Below are 21,157 nucleotides of genomic sequence, written 5' to 3'. Positions count from 1 at the left end.
GCCAACCCGATTACATCCAAAAATGACATCGCTTATTTGACAGACCTCTATAAAATATTTAATGAAGTCAATCTACAATTACAAGGTGATGAATTTTAATTAAAACAAAAAACGTTATTGCCGCTTTTGTGGGGAAACTTCTTCTGTTCAAGCGGAACCTAGGCCGAGGGGAATATAGCCACTTTTCAAATTTATCAGCAGTATCTCTCAAAAAGGAAGATTTACTTATGTACTGCCAACACTTGGAGGTTCTCCATGATGATTTCAATGAGCGATTCAAGGATATTCTAAACATGAATATACCAAATTGGGTTCTAGATCCTTTCTCACATGTAAGCACAGCAGGATCATCAAATTTAGAAGTGGAACTCGTAGAACTCGCAACAAATGAAGAACTAAAAATAAAATTCAAAAGTGGATACCAAGAGTTCTGGCTTCAGAAATCAATACTGACACTGTACCGTGGATTATGGGAAATAGTGCAGAAATTTTTAATTGTATTTCCATATTCTTATTAGGCTGAGTGTGGATTTAGTTCTGTAGTGAATTTAATATCTAAGAAAAGGAACCGATTGCATATAACTGAGCGTGGCGATTTATGACTGTTTTTAACGAAAGTGGAACCCGATATTAACAAACTTTTAAAAATGCATCAGGCTCATCCTTCACATTAATTTGTTGTTTTTTCTTTGTATTTTTACTTTGTAAGTTCGAAATAAAAATTTTCTAATACATTTGATGGTGTTTTAATTTATTACAATAAGATTCGTACTAATGTTATACAGTCTCCTAATATGTATTCCAAATTTTCATATTTAAACCATTGTATGAAGCTGTGCATAATGTTATTCGAGCATACACTTTACAATCTTTACATATGGGCTATGTTTCATTAAAATCGGTATAGCAATAACTGTGTTCAAGATGAAGCACACATTGGCCACTACTTTTTCAATAATTTAATGGCATAAGCAGTAATGCATCATTAGTTGCTATTTACGTCGAAAATATCAAACGGTTTGAACGCGGAAAACTTATAATGGGGGGGCATTACAAAATTTATGTCTTGCAAAGTGGGCGGTATCTTGAAAAGGTTTGGGAACCTATGTTATACACTGATTAGTCTTTGAAAGTCATAGTACAGCCGAGGTCAAATGTTCATATAAAGTACAGCGTTGATGTATTTAAACACTAAATATGTATTCATGCAAATAGTTATTACTTGTGATATAATCTTGCATGGAGAATTTTTATGGTTCTGCCAATTGGTGCTTCCCTGAAATGTTACCTATGATATGAAGCGTTCAGCAGTGTATCATTTACACAATGGTAAGGTTTACGTTAATGAGTGGATTTTTTTTTTTCCTCTGCAGAAAAAGAATTAGTTTTAGAACTGGAAAAAATGAGGATTCAGTTTGGTGTCTCTAAAAGGGATAAGTCCCCATCCCGTCTGGATTCTTTTGTGAAGAATTTGGAAGAAGACAGAGATTTCTATAAGTCACAAGTTGACTACCTACAGAGAACTGTTAGAGCAGGAAGAAGTCCTTTACGAAGCTTGAGGGCTGGAAGGAGTCCATCTGTTTCACCTGCTAAGGTAAAGCTTCAAATTTTTGCTGTGAACTATTTTTCTACTGTATGAAGGATTTACAAGGAAGAAATGATTACTGTGTATCATTGCCCTGTGTTCAAAAATAAATGCAAATGTTAACATCTACCACTGTGACAGACTTATGTCCTTGGTGAGAAGTTTTCAGTGGCAGTTTACATTTTTTCCTTTAATTTTCATACTTTCCAAATATTCTAGATCAATTGTGATCAGTTTAAAATTTAAGGGTCGTTGAAGTCTGATTGTTGTCAACAAATTATATATATATATAAAATATTGTGACAAATAGAGGCACTGTCGACCCCTTGAACCCTCAGACCAGACACCAGATAAAAGTCCAATAATATTTATTTGAACAAATAAGTGCACAAAGCACCCTTCTCTCCACAATACTCATAAACTACACAATCAATAATCAATTCTCCACTCCCAGACGCGTTGCCACCCTTCCACCCAGCTCAGCTCAACGCTCTGGTCTCTCAGTCCTTTATATAGTCCGTGACCCGGAAGCGTTTCTCTCTCTCTATCCATGTGACCATGAACACTTCCAGGTCAGATAAAAGCTCCTTTTTTTCAACCCGGAAGTGTGTCATTTGCTCTGTCGCTGTGACTAAGATGCATTTCCAGGTTATAGGTGAAACAAAAGTCTCTGGGCCTTCCTGCAGCATCCCCTGGAGGTTCCCATGGTATCCAGCAGGGCTGTGATGAAAAACTCCACTGTCCATGATGCCCTGCTGGAACTCGGGGCACCTCTATGTTGCAGGCCGGGCTCCACCTGGTGGCTTGGAGGTATTGGCTGGGATGAACATATATATAATATAAAAAATCCCTGTGTGCGTCCAGGTGTCCGTGTGTGGGTGTCTTCTGGTGAAGTGCGCATGCGCAGGGCACAGTGCGATGCGCGATATTACTGTCAGAGAATGTTAGAGGCATTTTATGGAAATACAAACCAGTATTACTGCGAGAGGAAATTAAAGGTACACAATACAGTGACGCATATTACAGTCACATACAAGCCAGTATTACTGTCAGAGGAGATTAAAGGCATATTACCAACGCGCACGACTATATTACCGCCAGAGAAAATTAAAGCCAGCGGATGTACAAGACGGTATCCTTCAATAAGGGTGCGCACAAAAGGGCGACCTCAATTGGGCGCAGCGAATAAAGGCACGCGTAAATAAAGATCTGCACCTTTGTTGCTCTTCACATATTCCAGAGCCATTTGAACTAAATTATCTACAAACGCCTTTATTCGCCGCGCTCAATTGAGGTCGCCCTTTTGAAGCTCGCCTTTTTGTGCGCGCCCTTATTGAATAGAGCCGTACAAGACAGTATTACTGTCACAGAAAATTAAAGACACACAATACACGGCGGCAGCCCACGAAGAACGGTCAGCTCAGCAAGTAAACATCAACAAAAGAAAGGCTGAAAGAAAGAAAAATACGACCAACATACGACCATTTAATATAGACTGTTCCTACTAATGTAACGGGCAAAATTACTAGTTATATATATATATATATAAAATAAATATATATATAAAATAAATATATATATATATATATATATATATATATATATATAAATAAAATATGACATTTTTTTTCTTATGTAATGGATTTAAAAATCAGATTATAGAATTTAACCCTATATGTCAAGCTTTATGGTAAATTATAGTAAATGTACACTAAAAACTGCATACTTCTTTACATATATGGCATTGACAATTCTGATATATACTCAAGGTAGACAAAGTATAAACTAAAAAAAAAAAAAAAAGGTTTGTAAATTAGTGCAATAAAAACTACTTTATGCAGTGGAGGGTGTACTTCAAAAGGATTGTTTTTGGTATACTACAGTATATTAACAAAATACTCACTTTCCCAGTAATCCAAAAGAAAGTTGTTTAAAATGTTTTTAGTATATTCATTCATAATGATGCTGTACAAACTGACACTCATTCTAAGGACATTTTTGGGCTTTTTCTCTCTTCAGATTAATTATGAAGTTGACTTGATTCAAGTCATCAGAGAACGTGATGAACTTCAATCAATGTTAGATCACATTGAGAAGCGCATGATGGAAATTCAAAGCAAAGTAAAAATCCTAACTGGTGAAAAGGAAAATTTAAGTATTCTTTATGAACAGGTACATTCTTCCATAATTACAACATATTTTTTTGCATTTTAATAATATAATTTTAAAGAATATACTTGGTGACTACAAGATTTAATGTCTGACTTTTCTAAAATACAACAATACAGTAACAATTGAGGAAGCCACAGCTTAAAGAAATAAGCCTTCTTGTCTAAATCATAATGGTCTTTGAATTCACAATCACAAAAGCATTTGTGTGTATTTATGTATCTACAAATAAAACAATAAATACTTTATTTGTACAAGGCTCAAGAGGAACTAACCAGACTGCGAATGGAATCAATCAGATCTCCGAAATCCCAAAAGTCAGCAGTGTCTTCTGAGGTGATATTTCATCAAGTAGAAGATGAAAGGGATGAAGCTGTTGCAGGTTTACAGAGAATAGCAGCAGAGCGTGATAGTTTCAAAGAGCGACTAAAGGTATTTTAGTAAAGAATATTGCAGTATGACCATATTAGGGAGTAACACAGTTTCTAATAATTATAACTGTACATATGGCATAGTGGTGTTTTTGTGTATGTAATGGTGCATTTATATGTGTGTTATGTATGTTCATATGTATATATGTGCGTGTGTATGCATACACATACTACCAGTCACATGTTTTAGAACACCTTGATTTTTCCAGTTTTTCTTCCAATGTAATCAGTTGAAATTCAATGTGTGACATAAAATTGACTGTCCTGCCTTCATTTTGTGAATAAGGCGTCTATTTTGGGGTACCCCCCTCAGATGGAGATTGCTGAATAATGCTCTCAGTATGTAAGCGGTGAGTTGTATGCAGACTTTGTTACTACACCCTCTGAAATACAACTTGGACAGTGTTCTGGTGATAATGGCAAGAAAATGGTAACAAATTAAATGACACAGAGCATTATCACCCTTAGAAGTATAGGCCTCTCCTTTAGAGAAATAGCAAACAAAAATCAAAATCAGTGAGCATGGTGTCCTACACAATCCAAAAGCAATTCGAAACTGGAAGAAGCACTGAGAGGAAGAGATATGGCAGACACAAAGTCACAACTCAATCATAAGACAAGTTTCTGAGGGCCACCAGTTTGCATGATAGGAGCCCCACAGCATAACAGCTTCAAGCTAAACAGTGGATGCAAAAATCAAGTGTTCATTTCTGCTGTGAAAGGTAGTCTTTGTGTTGCAGGTCTGACATGGTAAGTGGCAGTAAGAAAAGTACATTCCTTAAAGTAAAAAATAAAGTGTTGAAATACTGGTTGTGGACTACTACAGACTGAACAAAGTCTTTTCACAGCAGAAACTAGGACTTGGTTTTTTCACCCACTGTTTTATGCTCTGCTTGAAACTGTTGCACTAGTTTACTTCAAGTTGCAACACTTAATTTACTTTTATTGCTGCAGAACATCTGTAGGTTGTAACCTATTAGTTGTTCTCTAAAGAAGGCCCATTTTTAATATTCTGATTTTCTTTTTTCACTTTTTGCTAACCTTTTACTTTAAATTTAAACCTCTGGCAGTTTACTGTTCATCTTTTCAGGTCATTCTTTGCATTTCAACTAATTAAATTTGAATAAAAACTGATGTTCTAAAACTTTTGATCAGTGGTGTGTTTCTGTTATAATATTGAGTATCCCTAATCTGAAATGGCTGGGACGAGATGTATTTCAGATTTCAGATACTTTTGGATTTTGGAACATTTGCATATACCTAATGAGATATCTTAGGAAAACTATTGATCAATTAGGGAAATGCAGTCAAACCAGCTAAATGGCGACTCGTGTATAATAATTGATATCATCAAGCTGCTATTATAATGTGCTTTGATATGACAAACATATTAAACCTCAAAAGTGATGAATTTGATGTACAGACTGTATTTGGTTCCCTTTTAAGTGGGGTAATTATGTTTTAACTGAAGAACTTTTTTGGTTTTTCATCAGTTTATGCATTCTGTCTGTTGTCACTTTTCTGGGAACTGGCAGACGGGTCAGGAATATTTCAGTCAGCTTTCACTGTACAATTCCTGCTGTGTTGAAAGCCATTAACTGATTGACTAGACTCTACACTCAGTTTTTTGTATGGTTTGGGTGTACATACATAAACATGTTTTTGCCAACACAAAAAATTGGTAACATAAAATGTAAATTTACAGCAGTATTTGGTTTTACAAATGTAATTGGAGAATTTTACTGCTTTTTTATTTATTTATTTAACTGTGACATTCCATTAACACATAGCACAGGTGTTAACATTTTGCTCCCCAAACCCCCATGCAGCTTATTGAGAATGCCATGCATCATCTTGCTAGTAGTCTTGCTAGCTCAGACATGGTTCTTAAATGAGGAGACACATCTGCAGACAACTCATTAAAAAGTCTGTAGTGAACAACAGCAATATCTCCAGTCCGTTTTATTTTAAATTGCTGGTGTTTTGCTCAGTTTCATTTGCTGTCTTCTCTGAGCATCAAGTCTTTTAAGGAAATAAGGCAAAAATGATGTTATCAATTTAGCAGCTCAGTAGGACATGGTAATTGAAACTTTACAATGTATACATTGTGATGTGCGCTGCAACAGAGTAGACAGACACATGCACACATAAGAAGAGCACTGCAGCTATTTAGCTCCATGTTTTGAGAAGTGCTTCTGTCTTCTACAATATCTTTATCATTTTGACAATTGTATTACTCTATGGAATAACAACAGCAAGTCAAGATATGTTAAAGGGCTACATCTATATTCTGGCATCGCAGTGTTCTCCCTAGCGTCTTTTTAGTTGAGCGCCCGGCTGTCCTCTCGCACGACGTTGTCAGATGACGGCTGCAGATCTACAGGCACAGGCAGATCTAATGATCTGCAGAGATGGCAAGGGACGAGCAGGCAGGTGGGCAAATATTTTAGAAGTAGGATCGCAAGTGGCGAGAGGAGAGGCGCGGGACAGGATGTTGCAGATCACTCGATGCTGAACAAGCTAATAGTGGGTACGAGGCGGAGCAGAGTTCACAAGCAAAGAGTATAGGGAGGTGGGCTTTCGAGAGGGGGGTGTACATGCTAATAGCGGGAGCGGAGCGGCAGTTCACAAGCAAAGAGGATGTGGAGATGGGCGGGTGAGAGGAGGACTGATAAAATAAAACACTAGTGGAACCAGCCTGTCAGATATGAGAAAAAAGGTGTCAGGAAGTGATGTCTCTGTTCTCCGTGTCAGTGCAGTCTGTGTAGTGCTGCTAAGCGTACAGCTGCTCTCTTCTTGTTCAGTACATAGCAAACCAATATGTATACAGTTGTTTAAGCATTAGGTGTGTTCTGTGTGCAAAAATCCTTGTAGCACTCACTGTGGTTCCTGCTAAAGAGACTCCCTCTGCTGTTTTTATATTTGCTCATACTGAGGATTTTGTTTAAGTGACCCCCATCTGCCGTTCTTATATTTGCTCATATTTGGACTTGCGTCCATATTACAAAAAGTGTGCAGAAATCCTTGCAGCTCACACTGTGTCCTGAGCAAAGGTTTTGTCACTGAATTGCTGAGGGTTTTGTTAAAGTGACACATCTGCCATTCCTTTTTTTGTTCATATCTTGCCCTGCCGTAGTGTTAGTGTGCATTGAATATCCAACAGGCTCCCACTTTCCCACTCATAAGTCTTATTCATAGGTACTTTTAATTTTTTCCAAACGTTTAACCAACATGAGAAAAAAAAAAAGTGTTCAGAAAACAACACTGCTCAGTTATTTCAGAAAAGAGACACCACAAACTAATGAAGGTGTGGCGTCAACTCCTGATGTGGCAATTTCAGACAAAGACATTGCAGAGGCTGGTCCATCAGGGGAAATCTCTTCAGCATACACTCTGCCAATTGATACATCTAAGCACCGCTTATCCGGCATAAACAAACAATGGTTTAAAGATTTTGATTGGCTAATGGTCAAAGAAAATGGTATGTGGTGCTCATTGTGCATGAAATATTCAAGCAAACACCCCCCAAGGAGGGAGTTACCTTGGGTAAACTTGCCATGCACACAAATTTGAAAATAAAGCTTCCTACACCATGAAAAAAGTAAAATGCACATTGAGTCTTCTGCTGACCTTTTAGGAAAATGCGTACTAGAGCAAACTGGAATAAGTCAAATTGAAAGATCTGTACAGTGGAACCTCGGTTCACAACCATAATTCGTTCCAAACCTCTGGTCGTAAACCGATTTGGTCGTGAACCGAAGCAATTTTCCCCCATAGGATTGTATGTAAATACAATTAATCCGTTCCAGACCTTACGAACTGTATGTAAATATATTTTTTTTAAGATTTTTAAGCACAAATATAGTTAATTACACCATAGAACGCACAGTGTAATAGTAAACTAATGTAAAAACATTGAATAATGCTGACACAAACACCCAGGCTCCCTGCTCAGCTGCAGGCGCAGGCTCTCTCTCTCTCAGCACGCTCTCTCTCTCTCAGCACGCTCTCTCTCTCTCTCTCTCACAGCAGCACGTGAGCCCCCTCTCTCTCTAACATTGCAGCAGTTCACGCTATAGCCTTACAATCTGATCGCTGTATAAACACTTTTTTTTTTAATGAGTTTTAAGCACAGGGGGGGAAAAAAGGAACATTTGAACAAATCCAAACTTTATTTAAAAGCCAGCCAAGAAAGTAACATTGCAGGAGTTCACGTTAATAGCATTACAACCCGATCGCTGTAAACACTCTTTTTAAATGAGTTTTAAGCACAGGGAAAAAAATGAACATTTGAAAAAAGAGAAAACTAACATTGCAACACTTTCTTCTCACCACTCTTCACTTGCTTAGAAGCCATGGTTAACTGCAAAAGCACATGAAATACTGTAGAGCAGTGCTCCACAACCGGTGTGCCGCGGCACACTGGTGTGCCTTGAGCCGATACAGGTGTGACGCGGTCAAATAAGACAATTTTCTAACTAAATAATATTTCAACGGTCCTCCTTAGAAACACAATAACGAGAATACGTGCAATGAAATATTCGCGTAAATAGCCTTTTAAAGGTTTCATAATTTTATGTGTCATTTCTCTGAAATAATAAATCCCATCGCCTGGCGCCTGTCGCCTACGACGTAGGCCCTACGTAGTCGCCAGACAACTCCGTAGTATGCTTTGATAGGCAGATCGCTCCGTGTCCTCACCTAGATTCAATTCAAGCCGACGTATTAGTCGTGCTACGTCGCATTCACTCGTCTTGCGACAGTAGTTATCATTCATTACTATTAGTTGTGTTGCTGAATTGTGTATGGTTAACGTTCTTCGTGTGATTCATATTTAGTTTTATACCCCTTTAAATATGGATAAATTTTTACGTGGAAAAGATTCGTCTTCACGTACAGATGATGAAGAACCCAGCACAAGTGTTGCAAAAAAAAAAACAAAGAAGATTGTGAAAAGGAAGTACAACGAAGACTACATTCGATACGGATTCTCGTGGTGTGGTGACGAAACGGCTCCAAAGCCACAATGCATCATTTGCGGCGATCAGCTATCAAACGAGGCAATGGCACCCAGTAAACTAAATCGCCATCTAAATTCAAACCATCCCAGTTACGCCAAAAAAGACAAACAACTCTTGTGTTAATTAAAAATGATAAGCGGTCATGCTTAAAAGATCTTGACCAAGAACTTCGGGTTGCGCTGTCAAATATTGAGCCGAATATAAAACTTTTGTGTTCATTGAAACAAGCGCAGGTATCACATTAATCAGTCATTATGTTATAATAATTATTAAGATTGCATAAAAGTTAATATAGTATAGTTTTTATGTATGTATACTTATAATAAATGTATACTTATAATAAAAAATGAAAATTTATTGTAAAATTTGTGTATTAAATTCATATCTATATATCAGTGGCGTAGCTGGAGATCATGTTGCCCGGGGCGGTGAAAAATTTGACGCCCCAAAGCTGAAAGAAATTTTTTTTTTTTGCGCCTCCTCAAGGAACAAAAAAAAAAGAAAGTACCGTAGTTTGGACGCCCCTAAATAGCTGACGCACGGAGCGGACCCCCCCCCCCCCCAGCTACAGCGACGCCACAGCTATATATTTTAGCTTTTGACGTGCCGCGGAATTCTAGGAAGAACTTTGGTGTGTCGTAGGTGAGAAAAGGTTGCGGAGCACTGCTGTAGAGCACAAAGAGTTAACAGGTAAAGCACGCACGTTTGACTGAGAACAATAAACTGGGAGAGGCTGAACACATGCTTAAATACAGTAATCGGCTCGTTCGAACCGGAAGGGAAATGAAATAGAGCACAAAGACTTCACAGCGAAAGCACGCACATCTGACCGAGAACAATGCAGCACGTGCGGACATCATCGGCGTGCACAAACCGAAAGGGAAACTGGTTTGTTCGTATATCGAGTGTGTGGTCGTGAACCGAGGCAAAAGTTTGGCGAACTTTTTGGTTGTAAACCGAGTTGTATGTGTACCGAGACGTTCGTGAACCAAGGTTCCACTGTATCTGTGTTAAATAACTTGCAGAGAGATGCCTTTGTGGGAGCTTTAATATCCATGCATTGGTTGGCAAAAAATGAGTTGCCACATACAACGTTGTTTGAAAAGCTGTTGGAACACTGTAAAGAAATGGGTTGTTCCTTTTTACAGCATCTCAATGTTGGTAAAAATGCACATTACACCTCTAAAAGAATAATGCAAAAGCTGTTGCATGTCTTAGCACCAGAAATAAAGTTTAACATACTGAAAAATATACGCGCTGAAAATTTTTTCAGTATTCTGTGTGATGAAACCACAGACATCTCAGTTGTAAAACAATTAATTATTTACATTAAATATGTTTGCCAGGTCACTAAAGAGGTCAGAATTAGTTTTGTATCAACCCGCAATATGATTGATGGCAAAGCGGAGACTATAACCATTACACTGAGTGAGACTATGGACATTCTAGGCTTGAAAACTGCTAATCTGGTTGGACTAGGGTCAGATGGAGCGGCTGTTATGATTGGGAAACAGAGAGGTGTGGCAAAACTGCTTAAAGATAAAACATCTGGACCCTTGCAAGTGCTCAAGCAGCTGCTGCTGTACCTTATTTAACAAAACTGAACAGCAGCTATTCTATTTTTTCCAAAATTCTTCAGTTAGGATGTCTGGTTTAACGGAAATTTAAAAATATTCTGAACATTCCCCAGATTAAGCAGAAAATGGCCAGTGACACTAGATGGTTGTCTCATGACTTTGTAGTACAGTCACTACGACAGTGTATGATGAGTGTCATAGCTGTGCTGGAAAGAGAGGCCACTGAACGGATTGACATCACAGCTGAAGGATTAAGCAGATGTATTAAAATGTACAATTTTGTTTCCACTCTGATGATGCTTTCAAACGTATTACCTTTGTTGTCCAACTTATCTAAGGCTTGGTAAAGACAAGATGTCAATCTTACCGCAATTGAGCCAATTTTGCTCACCACAAAATTATCCATCATGGATTTGAAAGACACTCCTGGGAGATATTTTCAAAGCCTTCATCATTGTCTGGCAGAAGAATGGTCAGATCGCCGCATTGTTTATATACAGAGTGATGTAATGTCATTCAAAACTGCATTATGTGATAAATACCTAGAGACAGTTGTGAAGCACCTAGATGCAAGATTATCTGACATGCCAATTATTTCCAGTTTTTCAAAATTTTTCAATGCAGAACTCACGATTCAAGTAAGTTTGCTGAAATTCTTTTCGATCATTACTCCAAAAATGGTAGCCCTCCAATTTTTAAATATGAAAGTAGCAGGCAAGAATGGACAGTTGCGTCAAAAATGATCAGAAGTCAATCATACAAAGACTTCAGTCCAAAACAGATTTTACTAAAAATGGCAACGGCACCAGAGCTCAAAGAGTTGTTTCCAAATTTAGCCATACTAGCTCATATTGGGCTAGTGATCCCAGTGAGCACAGCTGAATGTGAAAGGGGCTTTTCTGCCCTTAAAAGGATCAAGACATGTTTGAGAAATCGCATGAATCAAAGCTGCTAAATAACCTCATGCTGATCTCCTTGGAGGGCCCAGATACTGGGGACTTTGATTATGGGAAAGCTGCAGACAACTGGGCCTCCAGGAAGAAAAGAAGAATAAATATTTAACTGAAGACACCTTCTGCATATGCAAGTTGGCTTTGAAGAGTATTTTTAAATTTTTCTTCATTAGGTATCCCATACTTTTTTTCATCGTTTTCAATTTTCTTCCCGACAGTGACAATACTTGTGCCTCTTGGTTTATGTCATAACAATTGTTATTTAAAATTTTTGTTAGGGTTGCAGGATCCTGAATTGGATACTTCTTAAATTTAATAAAAATATTCTGGCACAAGTGTCAAACCTTAAAAAAGGAAGTCATATTGAGCATTGGAAAATAATCAATAATAATTAACTAATAAAAATAGTGCGCATTTAATTTTCCCCATCACCAAATTTCCCCATCCTGCCCCACCTGGCTACTTTTTCATGCCACCTGGCTGGAAAATATTTCTGGGGAGAACGCTGCATGGCATGTTTGCATTTCCAATTAGACAGTAATGTTAAGATCGTTTAGTTATCTGTTTAGATGTGTAGTCAGAGAGTGAATGATGTGCAGCCTTGTGTATCTATTGATGTAGTTAGCCAGATTTGTTGATTTGGATGTTTTTGAGTACTGAAAGCTGAATCTCTGGTGCCTCTTCATTATCCGTTTCCTTAATTGTATATTTTGCAATTCATATTTTAACTAAATACCTTCCAGTTCTTTCAACCTTACATCAACTCATTCACTATCATTCTAAATGTGAACAACTTAGAGCACACACAATACTAAGTAACTAGGTATTGTTCACTTTTTAACTAGGGTAGCAATGATTCATCGATGATGTCGACTACAAAAAATCATTGACGCGGATTTTTTATTGTCAATGTGTCATAAACAGAACCTTCAATAGAGGCTCTGACACCAGAAGGTGTGAGGTAATTCAGTGCTATCAGGGCCATCAGGTGGCTAGTTGCTTGTGCTATAACAAGCTTGACCAGGCGGTGATCAAAGCACATGTACTGTGCAAGGCATGTACGTGGTCCACTGAGAAAAGAAGAGCGCTCATGGCTTACCTCGCAGAGGAACATTCTTTCCTCTGCATGTCCTGGAGACTGCGGACTGGGTTGGGGGGGAGGGGAACACGGTCACTGATTACAACCACAACAAGAAGGTACGCAAATGAATATGTATAATATGAATAATGTTGCATCCGTGCCACAATGTTTTCCGAAATCTACTATAAGGTCATAAAATGAATAATTCCAAATATCATATATACAGTACCTATGTAAAAAAAAATTACCGTTGAATACTGTGAAACTGGTATTATTTTGAAAAATACTGTGATATAGAATTGTGGTCATACTGCCCAGCCCTAGCCTAAATTTCTAAATCAGTGGTATTATTATTGCTGTTTTGTGCAACAATTTCCATAATATGTGTCAAGATAATGCTGAGCATTGAAACAGGTTAAATAGAAGAAAACTGAAAACTTGAAATAGTCAACTGTATTTCATATCTCCTTTATTCAAAATGAAGTGAAATTATGGATATAATTTTTAGTAATTATACACTTACCCCTTTGGCTAACTTTTTTGCTGTTGACATACTTTATTGTTCAATATTTCATATTGTGCTTATTATCCAAATTACTATGTTAATGTGTATCAATGTAACTTTTTGATATTTATTTCTATCATGACAGCATAATTAATTTTTATACACAGAAGGACTCAGTTGAGTTCAGTAGACCCCATATTTGGCTGATAACTAGATAACTCGATTCATCCATTTGTACATTGAACATGTTTTGTTAGTATGCTCCAGATTTTTACAACCCTTTTTTTTTTTTCTTCCCAAGAAGTGCTTCCTGGTTTTGTTTTGAATGCACTTTTCAGTAAATTTCAGGGAATGTTCATGATTCACTGTCTATGTTCCTGCCTCATAATAATTTTTTTTTGCCTGAAGAAGGGGCCTGATTTGCCTTGAAAGCTTGCATATTGTAATCTTTTTAGTTAGCCAATAAAAAGGTATCGTTTTGCTTAACTTCTCACTAGTAGTACTATATATTTTATATATCATCATGATTGAAATATCACCCAGTTCTCCCAATGTGGTCTCCTTAGCATTTGCATTCAAAAATTTTTGCATATAACCAAACTTTTTATAACATATTTAAATCCACTGTGTCTGACCTGACAGAAGATGATAAAAAATATTGCATTATTATAAAACATGTCATTATTGTTCCTTTACCCTGCAAGTAGAACTTATACTTACAGTATACTGATTAAAATGAACTTTTAAAAACTGTGCATATCTTTCTTAATTGTTTTTCTATCTTTTCAACATTTCCTGTGTTTGAACAGGCTGTTCAAGAACTGGCCACCACTGACAGATCACAACATGAAAAAAGATTGTCCGAGATGGAAAACACAATACGTGAGGCAAGTAATATATACATAATTTATATATAAAAAAAAAAACACTTTATGTGAATTGCTACTTTAAAAGAAGTTTAAAACAGCAGTTCATTTTAACTTTTACTTTAATTGAAGTTTATTCTGTCTTCAGCTATAGACCAGTTGAGGACTTTAGACTAAAGCAGTTTTTCAGACAGAATGGCTTAGTTTCAATGCAGCTTGTATGATTCAGACCTTCACACCTAATAAATGAATGCTAACTAAAGACTAATTTTACACTTTTACTTTCATTTAATTAAGTAATTGATATGTTTAACAACAAGAAGATTCTGACTTAAAAGTAGAATGACAAAAATTTTATTTAAAACAATATATGTGTATTATGTAATGTATTATTTAGTAAAACAGCAGAGCATGTTTTTTTATTCCCAATGTGCATTATCCACAATTTGTAAATTTTATTCTGTGTTTAATATAGGATTTTTTCTTATTCCTAAAGTCTAAATTATTTTATTTTTGAATGTGTCATGTATTTTCAGCTGGAAAAAGCAAAATATCATCTCAATTGTGAATTGACAACACTGAAGCTCAACAAATCGGCATTTCAAGATGAAATTAGGTCGCAATCAAGTAAACTTGCTCAAACAGCAGATGAAGCTACTCATTACAAAATGGAATTAAGTTCACTCAGGTTAGTGTGAACTTTCAGAACATTCAGAATTTTACCTGTTATTGGTACATTGCAAATAGATTGTTTTATTCAGAAGCTTCAAACACATGTCAATGTTTTAGTTGAAAAGTAGTTATATGTTAAACACATGTCAATGTTTTAGTTGAAAAGTAATTATGTGTTATGTATTAGAAAACACTGAATACTGAGGAATAAAGTGGCACAGCATAAGCATTCCCCTGTGAAAGTTTGCGTGGTGTGATTCAGTGACATTCAGTGGGGATTGGGACTGCAAGAGACTAGGGTCTCCTTGTGAAACTGCGTAATACAAGTATATTTGATCAAAGAGTGGCCTTCCTTGAAAGTTCAGTCTGCCAGTGACACATGATCAAAGGGCTCTTCATGTGAAACTTTGAACGGGTATGCAAATATGTAGAAACTGGCAGAGCATTGCTCAGAAAACTATCTCCATATATTGTAATTGATCCCATAACTCTTGTACTGTAAGATTACATGTCACAATGCTTCAAAGTCCTTCTAAACAATGTTTACAAATCAAGCATAGTATTGAGTTCATCAGCAATTGTATCTTTTTCAATTGAGTCAAAATCATGACACAAGGTTTTCATATTCTGTATCACTGGCATCCTTTAAGTTTTCTAGGACGACCTCAACTGTATGTCTTCTTTTCTGTAGAAGACATTTCCATAGTACAAACTTCAAGTCTTATTGCACATCAACCAAAGCAATCCACATGCGCTCTTACAGAATCATGTGCATAAAAATACGTAAAAATGCATAAAGGCTAGCTGATGCATAAGCAATTGAATTCCTGTCTTTTATGCATGGCTGTGACGTTTAGTAAAAGTAACCAGTCATGGACAACTATACATTATTAAAAATGTTTGACACTCTTTCACTATATGTGATGCGACATCTTTGATAAGAGCATATTTACTCCACTGTAATGCTCTGCTCGTTTAAAATTGCTAATATTTCACTCTTTAATAAATGAAAGCAAACAACATGGAAAAAGGACACACCTGGGTAACGTTGTGTGGGTTTTTTTTTTGTTTGTTTTTTTAAACATTGCTTTTGATTTAGTTGTGGGTTTTTTGCAACATACACAAACAACTTTGTAATATGGCGGGGTAAGATTGTAGCCTCACTTTACTAATACTCCTCCTTGCTTCCAGGATTAGTATCAGTTCTCGCAATTTTAATTAATGAGCATGTTACAGATTTTTCTCATATTTTACAGCAAAGTAAGACTTTAAACTGAAGTTTAAACATAAAACAAACCCAAGATTAAATTGGTTTATTAAATAAGTTGAAGTTAGTCTGATTACTATGTTTCTGTCATTTGTCAGTTTTTATATAATTTTCTTGCCTTTTTTATTTTGCATTATACTCATTGTTTACATTTCTCATACGTGTCACAAATAAAATGCAAGGATTCTTTGTTTTGTCTCATGTAACATGTTCAACTTTTTTTCTATATACCTAGTCTTTCATGCATACGCATTTGTCAGTTTATAATGATTCATTTGTCATTTAAATAATTTCTAATTTAAAATGAATAATACCTTGCTTATTTTGAACTTTTTATGGATTATTGGATTCAATTTTGTGTTTGATTTTTATGCCTCAGGTTATTAAAAGAGCAAACAGAGCAGTCTCTTTCTGATGTCCAGCACCGTCTCTCTGAAAAAGTCATTGAACTTCAGAATGCTGAAGATCAAATAAGTGAACTTAAAGTTCAGATAGGTAAAAAAAAAAAAAAAAACATGAATCGCAAAAATGTGTAATTAATAATTTAATATGTATTTGTTCAGTTGATGATTGAAAAGTGTTTTCATTACCCATAAATTTAAGACTGGTATGCCTTTTAGTATGTCCTCCTTGTTTACGGCACATCTAGTCTGAAATACTGAAAGATGCCTTTTAGGACACTATAAACATACTTGCACTAATGTGGAAGGAAAAATATCTCTGGAAGACCAGGCTGTTTTTGTATAAAGAATTGTTCTGTATATTTAATTTATTTAGACTGCCAGTTCGAAGCTTTGTTAGAGCTGAGAACTGAATGTTGGTTATACAATCAAAGCAAAAAGAATGCTCAAGGTCTTAAAAACCTCTGTGTTTATCTTATTAGTTCTAATTTCTAGTGTTTGATATCATTATTGCTAATACTTTATTATTAAAGTAATTATATAGTAGTTGTTTACACTGCACCTGTATATAAACTAGCATTGGCCATTTCTTTTTGTACTTTTATATGATCTGATAATGAATAATTTTTTTTCTTTCCCGTTAAGATAATCTAGCTAGACATGAGTCATCACAAAATGAAAATATTAACCTGATGAGGAAGACTATTGAAGTCCTTGACAAGGAAAAAGACCATCTTCAAGAAACAGTTGATAAGAAGACTGAGAAAATAGCATTTCTGGAGGAAACCTTTGCTACCAAAGTTAGCACTCGGTTTATTTTTAACTATTCTTGGGTAACTTTATGACGCCTCGGTTTAAAATAAAGGTCTTTGTCTGAAAGTACAATTTCCAGAACTGATATTTTGTTAATATATTTTAGACCCCTATATAAGATTATTATTGGCAATGTGAATAGGTAATAAAGAACTGTTTTTGCAGTGTATGCTCTTCTTCTTTGTACTATGTACTTTTTTTTTTTTTTTATCAAATCTCAACTTTAACTGGAGCATGGGGTTGCACTGTGACTGCTACCCCATCCAGGTTTGATTCATGTTTTGTACCTAGTGCTGCCAGGAATAGGCTTAATTCTCAGTCAGCCTTAACAGGATTAAGTGATTCTAATATAAATGGGGGTGGGGTGGGGTGGTGCTTTGGGAAGCTGTTTTCAAATAATCTTTTTAATTCACATTTTTTTGTTATTTAGGAGAAAAAACTCTCTGATAATCAACACAAGGTTTCTGAGTTGGAATCCTTAATTGAGTAGGTATCAATATCAGTTTTAAGTATTATTGTATTTAGAGTGTCATAGGGTCATTATTGTCATGTGTACAGAATATATTGTTTTGTTTCCATTCTAATTAGAAAGATGCCAGTAGAAGTATTGAACTTAACAATGAGGAGATGGACATGAAAAGTCATTGCCATATACATACATACCTCATTATTGACAATGATTTTTATTCCAACTGTTCAGTCTTGAAGCCTTATAGCCTATTTGAAGCAAATATGGCATTTTAAAATAAACTACTGAAACATAATTTTTCTATTTGCTTCTAGTCAATTCAAAGATTCACTAAATGACCGTCTCAGAGAGATTGCCAGTTTGAGGCGCCAGCTTGATGCAGTACATAAGGAACTTGCAGATGTTGGTAGTTTCCGGGAAATAACACTCAGGGAAAATCGGAGGTTGCAGGATGATCTGGCTACAATGACCATGGAAAATCAGGTTAGTTGTTCTTAAGTGTAATCAGGCATTTAGAGTTCCGCACCTATACATACGACATTTGCAGAATAATCAGAGACAACAATATAAGTTTAGATGTTCTATCAGTAATTGGTCACCAATAAGACACTGCAAAGGTGTATAATGTGTATATTGTGTATCTTTAGTTAGTACTGATTACATTTAAAGTTCAGAAATTTTTTACTTTGAGGCTATATTTCATGAACCAATCATAAATGAATTACTGACACTAAATACAATATACCATAGGTATTTACATTTATTGTCCACTCTGTTAAGTGCATATGCTCCTCCAAACAGCCAGTCATGTGATCACAACTCAATACATATAGCACATTGTCTTGACCAAGATGTTTATTTGCACATTAAAATGGGCAAAGTGACATAATTCAGTCTACTTTGGCCATGTTGTAACTGTTCATGCTGGATGTCGTAGTTCTAGAATTTGAAAAACATCTGCCTTCCTAGGTATGCCATCCAGTACATTTTCTAGAGTTACAGACATTGATATAATAAACAAAGATTTAATAAGTGGCCTGTCTATAGATCATGCTAATTTGACAGGTCAGATGTGAATGACCAGACTAAAAGAAAGACTATAGCTATTTTAAAATTGGCATGGAGTAAGGCATCTCTGAAAATGTGTTGGAAGCAAATGGGTTACTGGTGCAGAGTCCCATGGTCGCTTCCAATCTGTAAGCTAAGAATAGAAAGTAGTCACGTGATCACCAAAACTAGCCAGTTAAGGATTAACAAAATGTTGCTGCTTCTGACAAATCTCAATTTCTGCTGCATCTTGCAGATGGTATGATCATAATTTGGTATATACAACATGAATGTGTTCAACATTGAGTCAATGGTTCAGGTTATTGGTGGTAACCTTATGCTGTGGGAATGGCTTCTTGATATGCATTTGCTCTATTAATTCCTTAATTAACTAATTTTATGCCACAACATAGGTAAGCATTTTTACTAACCATGATCATCACCATATAGACACAGGCAATAACTTTTCAAATGAATTATTGCAGCTGGATGACATGTCATGCCACAATATGGTTTTATGAAAGTTTAATTGATAACAGTTTACTCTAATGATCAGCACTATTCCCAAATCTCAGGACAGCTGTGCAGCTTTGGAATGAGGTGGAACAGAATATTCACAGCTTGAATGTGTAACAAGTCACATTTTTAGGAGCTGATGTTGTTGAGTCAGCATGGACCGCATTTGTAATGGATATTTGTCTGTATGCCAGGTTGTTAAGCTTTAAAATGCAATGAATCGATAAATCTCAATGAAACTTGACATAGTTACTAGCATTTTAAATGGACATCAAGAAATGCACATTGATTGCAAATGTTCATTTTATTGCGCCCAACTGCAGCACAGTTTGGGTGTTACTTTTTCAACAAGATATTATACTTTAACTTCATCCACATCATAAAATTTAAACCTGCATTATTTTAATGCTAAATTCACATCTTTATATGTGGAAAGTCATGTTACTTTCATTTACATTGTATGTGGTCAATGTGTATGATGAAGCACAATAAAACTCCGTGTTATCTTTTAAACCCAGCAGCTTTCATCCTTTCTAGCATGTCATCCCTGACACGCTACCCAGTTACCTGTTAGATCTGTTTAAAATGGATCTGAATAATAAATATTTTAAAATAAGATATCCCCAGGCTGACAAAGAGGAGTAGTGTGCAATTCAGTTTATTTTTATTTTGTAAGTACTAGGCCTGGGAAAAAATACAGATTTTTCCGATTAATATTTATTTTTCATTTCTATTTTCAATGTCTCAAGATTGATCTTGTGAATCTCTATCTTGCTCAAAAACTATATGTAGAATTTTGCTTATCTTCCTTTTTGGCATCTGATACAGTAGATGTTGCTAATGCATCTGTTAAGGCATTCTATAGAAAAAGCATTTTACTTTTTTGAATTGGCACCTTTAACACTTAAATCAGATGTGTGAGCTTCCTGCAGATTTAAATGGTGCATCAATGAATAACAACTGAATAAAAGCAAAGCAATATGTAAAATGTGCAGCTCAGAATTTTAGTATTGTAATACAACAAATTTGAGAAATCCTTTATTCCAGCGTCACCCATAAACATAATCTCAGAACACATCCAAACGAGTAGAGCCTTAACAAGCCACACTGGAGATGGTGGGTAGCTCCAAAGTGCCATTTAAAGATATGAAACCCTACACCATTGTTGAAAATTAGGGTTTTCCACAAATCATGTAGGTTTTTGAACTACAGTGTGCTATTCCAACCAGAAAGCAAACAAGTGAAGTTATTGTACCTAGGCTTTATGAAGATCTTAAGCAAAGCATTACCACGTCTCTCAGGTCCGTGGAGAGAGCAGCCCTAACCCATAACTGCTGAACTTCCAGGGCAGCAGATTTCTACTTGACAATCACATGTTAATACATTAAAAACAGCTATTTTTGGAATTTTCGGAGCATCCTGTGATACCAAAGGGAGCTTGTGCACAAAGTAGCCGACACCAATATCTCCATAACCTGCACTGTATGAATCATATTACTGGCATTGTCAGTCACGATGGCTGCTTCTTTTTCTTTTATGTTCCATTCATCCAGTGCCACTGTCAGCAAGCATCAGCTCTAGATCCTCATTTTAAAATGTTTCCTTTTCGTCTGAGGAGGATGTGTAAAGACACATTTTCGAAAACTGATTGAGACTGTTGCAACAAGCAGCTGAAGATATGTGTAACTTGTAGAACTATAGAAAGACAAAAGTCTTCCTGCTGTATCTTTAATTTTGACTAATTTAAGATTATTTTAAGTGTCCAATAGGGGGATAAATTTGGC

The 21,157-nt window shown here is 36.0% G+C and overlaps 1 protein-coding gene across 2 annotated transcripts in view; it reads left to right on the top strand.

Moving 5' to 3' along the window:
• Positions 1-21,157, top strand: part of cep135 (centrosomal protein 135) — an 89,178-nt gene that overhangs the window by 45,661 nt on the left and 22,360 nt on the right. For both annotated transcript variants that reach the window (XM_051927804.1, XM_028802254.2), the window contains exons 11-19: positions 1,374-1,594; positions 3,605-3,757; positions 4,013-4,186; positions 14,132-14,209; positions 14,725-14,876; positions 16,507-16,622; positions 17,174-17,328; positions 17,772-17,827; positions 18,125-18,293. In XM_051927804.1, the coding sequence (XP_051783764.1) occupies positions 1,374-1,594; positions 3,605-3,757; positions 4,013-4,186; positions 14,132-14,209; positions 14,725-14,876; positions 16,507-16,622; positions 17,174-17,328; positions 17,772-17,827; positions 18,125-18,293 (1,274 nt within the window). The remainder of the gene's footprint in view (positions 1-1,373; positions 1,595-3,604; positions 3,758-4,012; positions 4,187-14,131; positions 14,210-14,724; positions 14,877-16,506; positions 16,623-17,173; positions 17,329-17,771; positions 17,828-18,124; positions 18,294-21,157) is intronic.

This window comes from Erpetoichthys calabaricus, chromosome 5 (genome assembly GCF_900747795.2).
Source record: "Erpetoichthys calabaricus chromosome 5, fErpCal1.3, whole genome shotgun sequence".
NCBI classification, from domain to species: Eukaryota; Metazoa; Chordata; class Cladistia; order Polypteriformes; family Polypteridae; genus Erpetoichthys; species Erpetoichthys calabaricus.
Note: the sequence above shows the minus strand (reverse complement) of the source record. Positions and strands in the feature narration are given on the sequence as shown.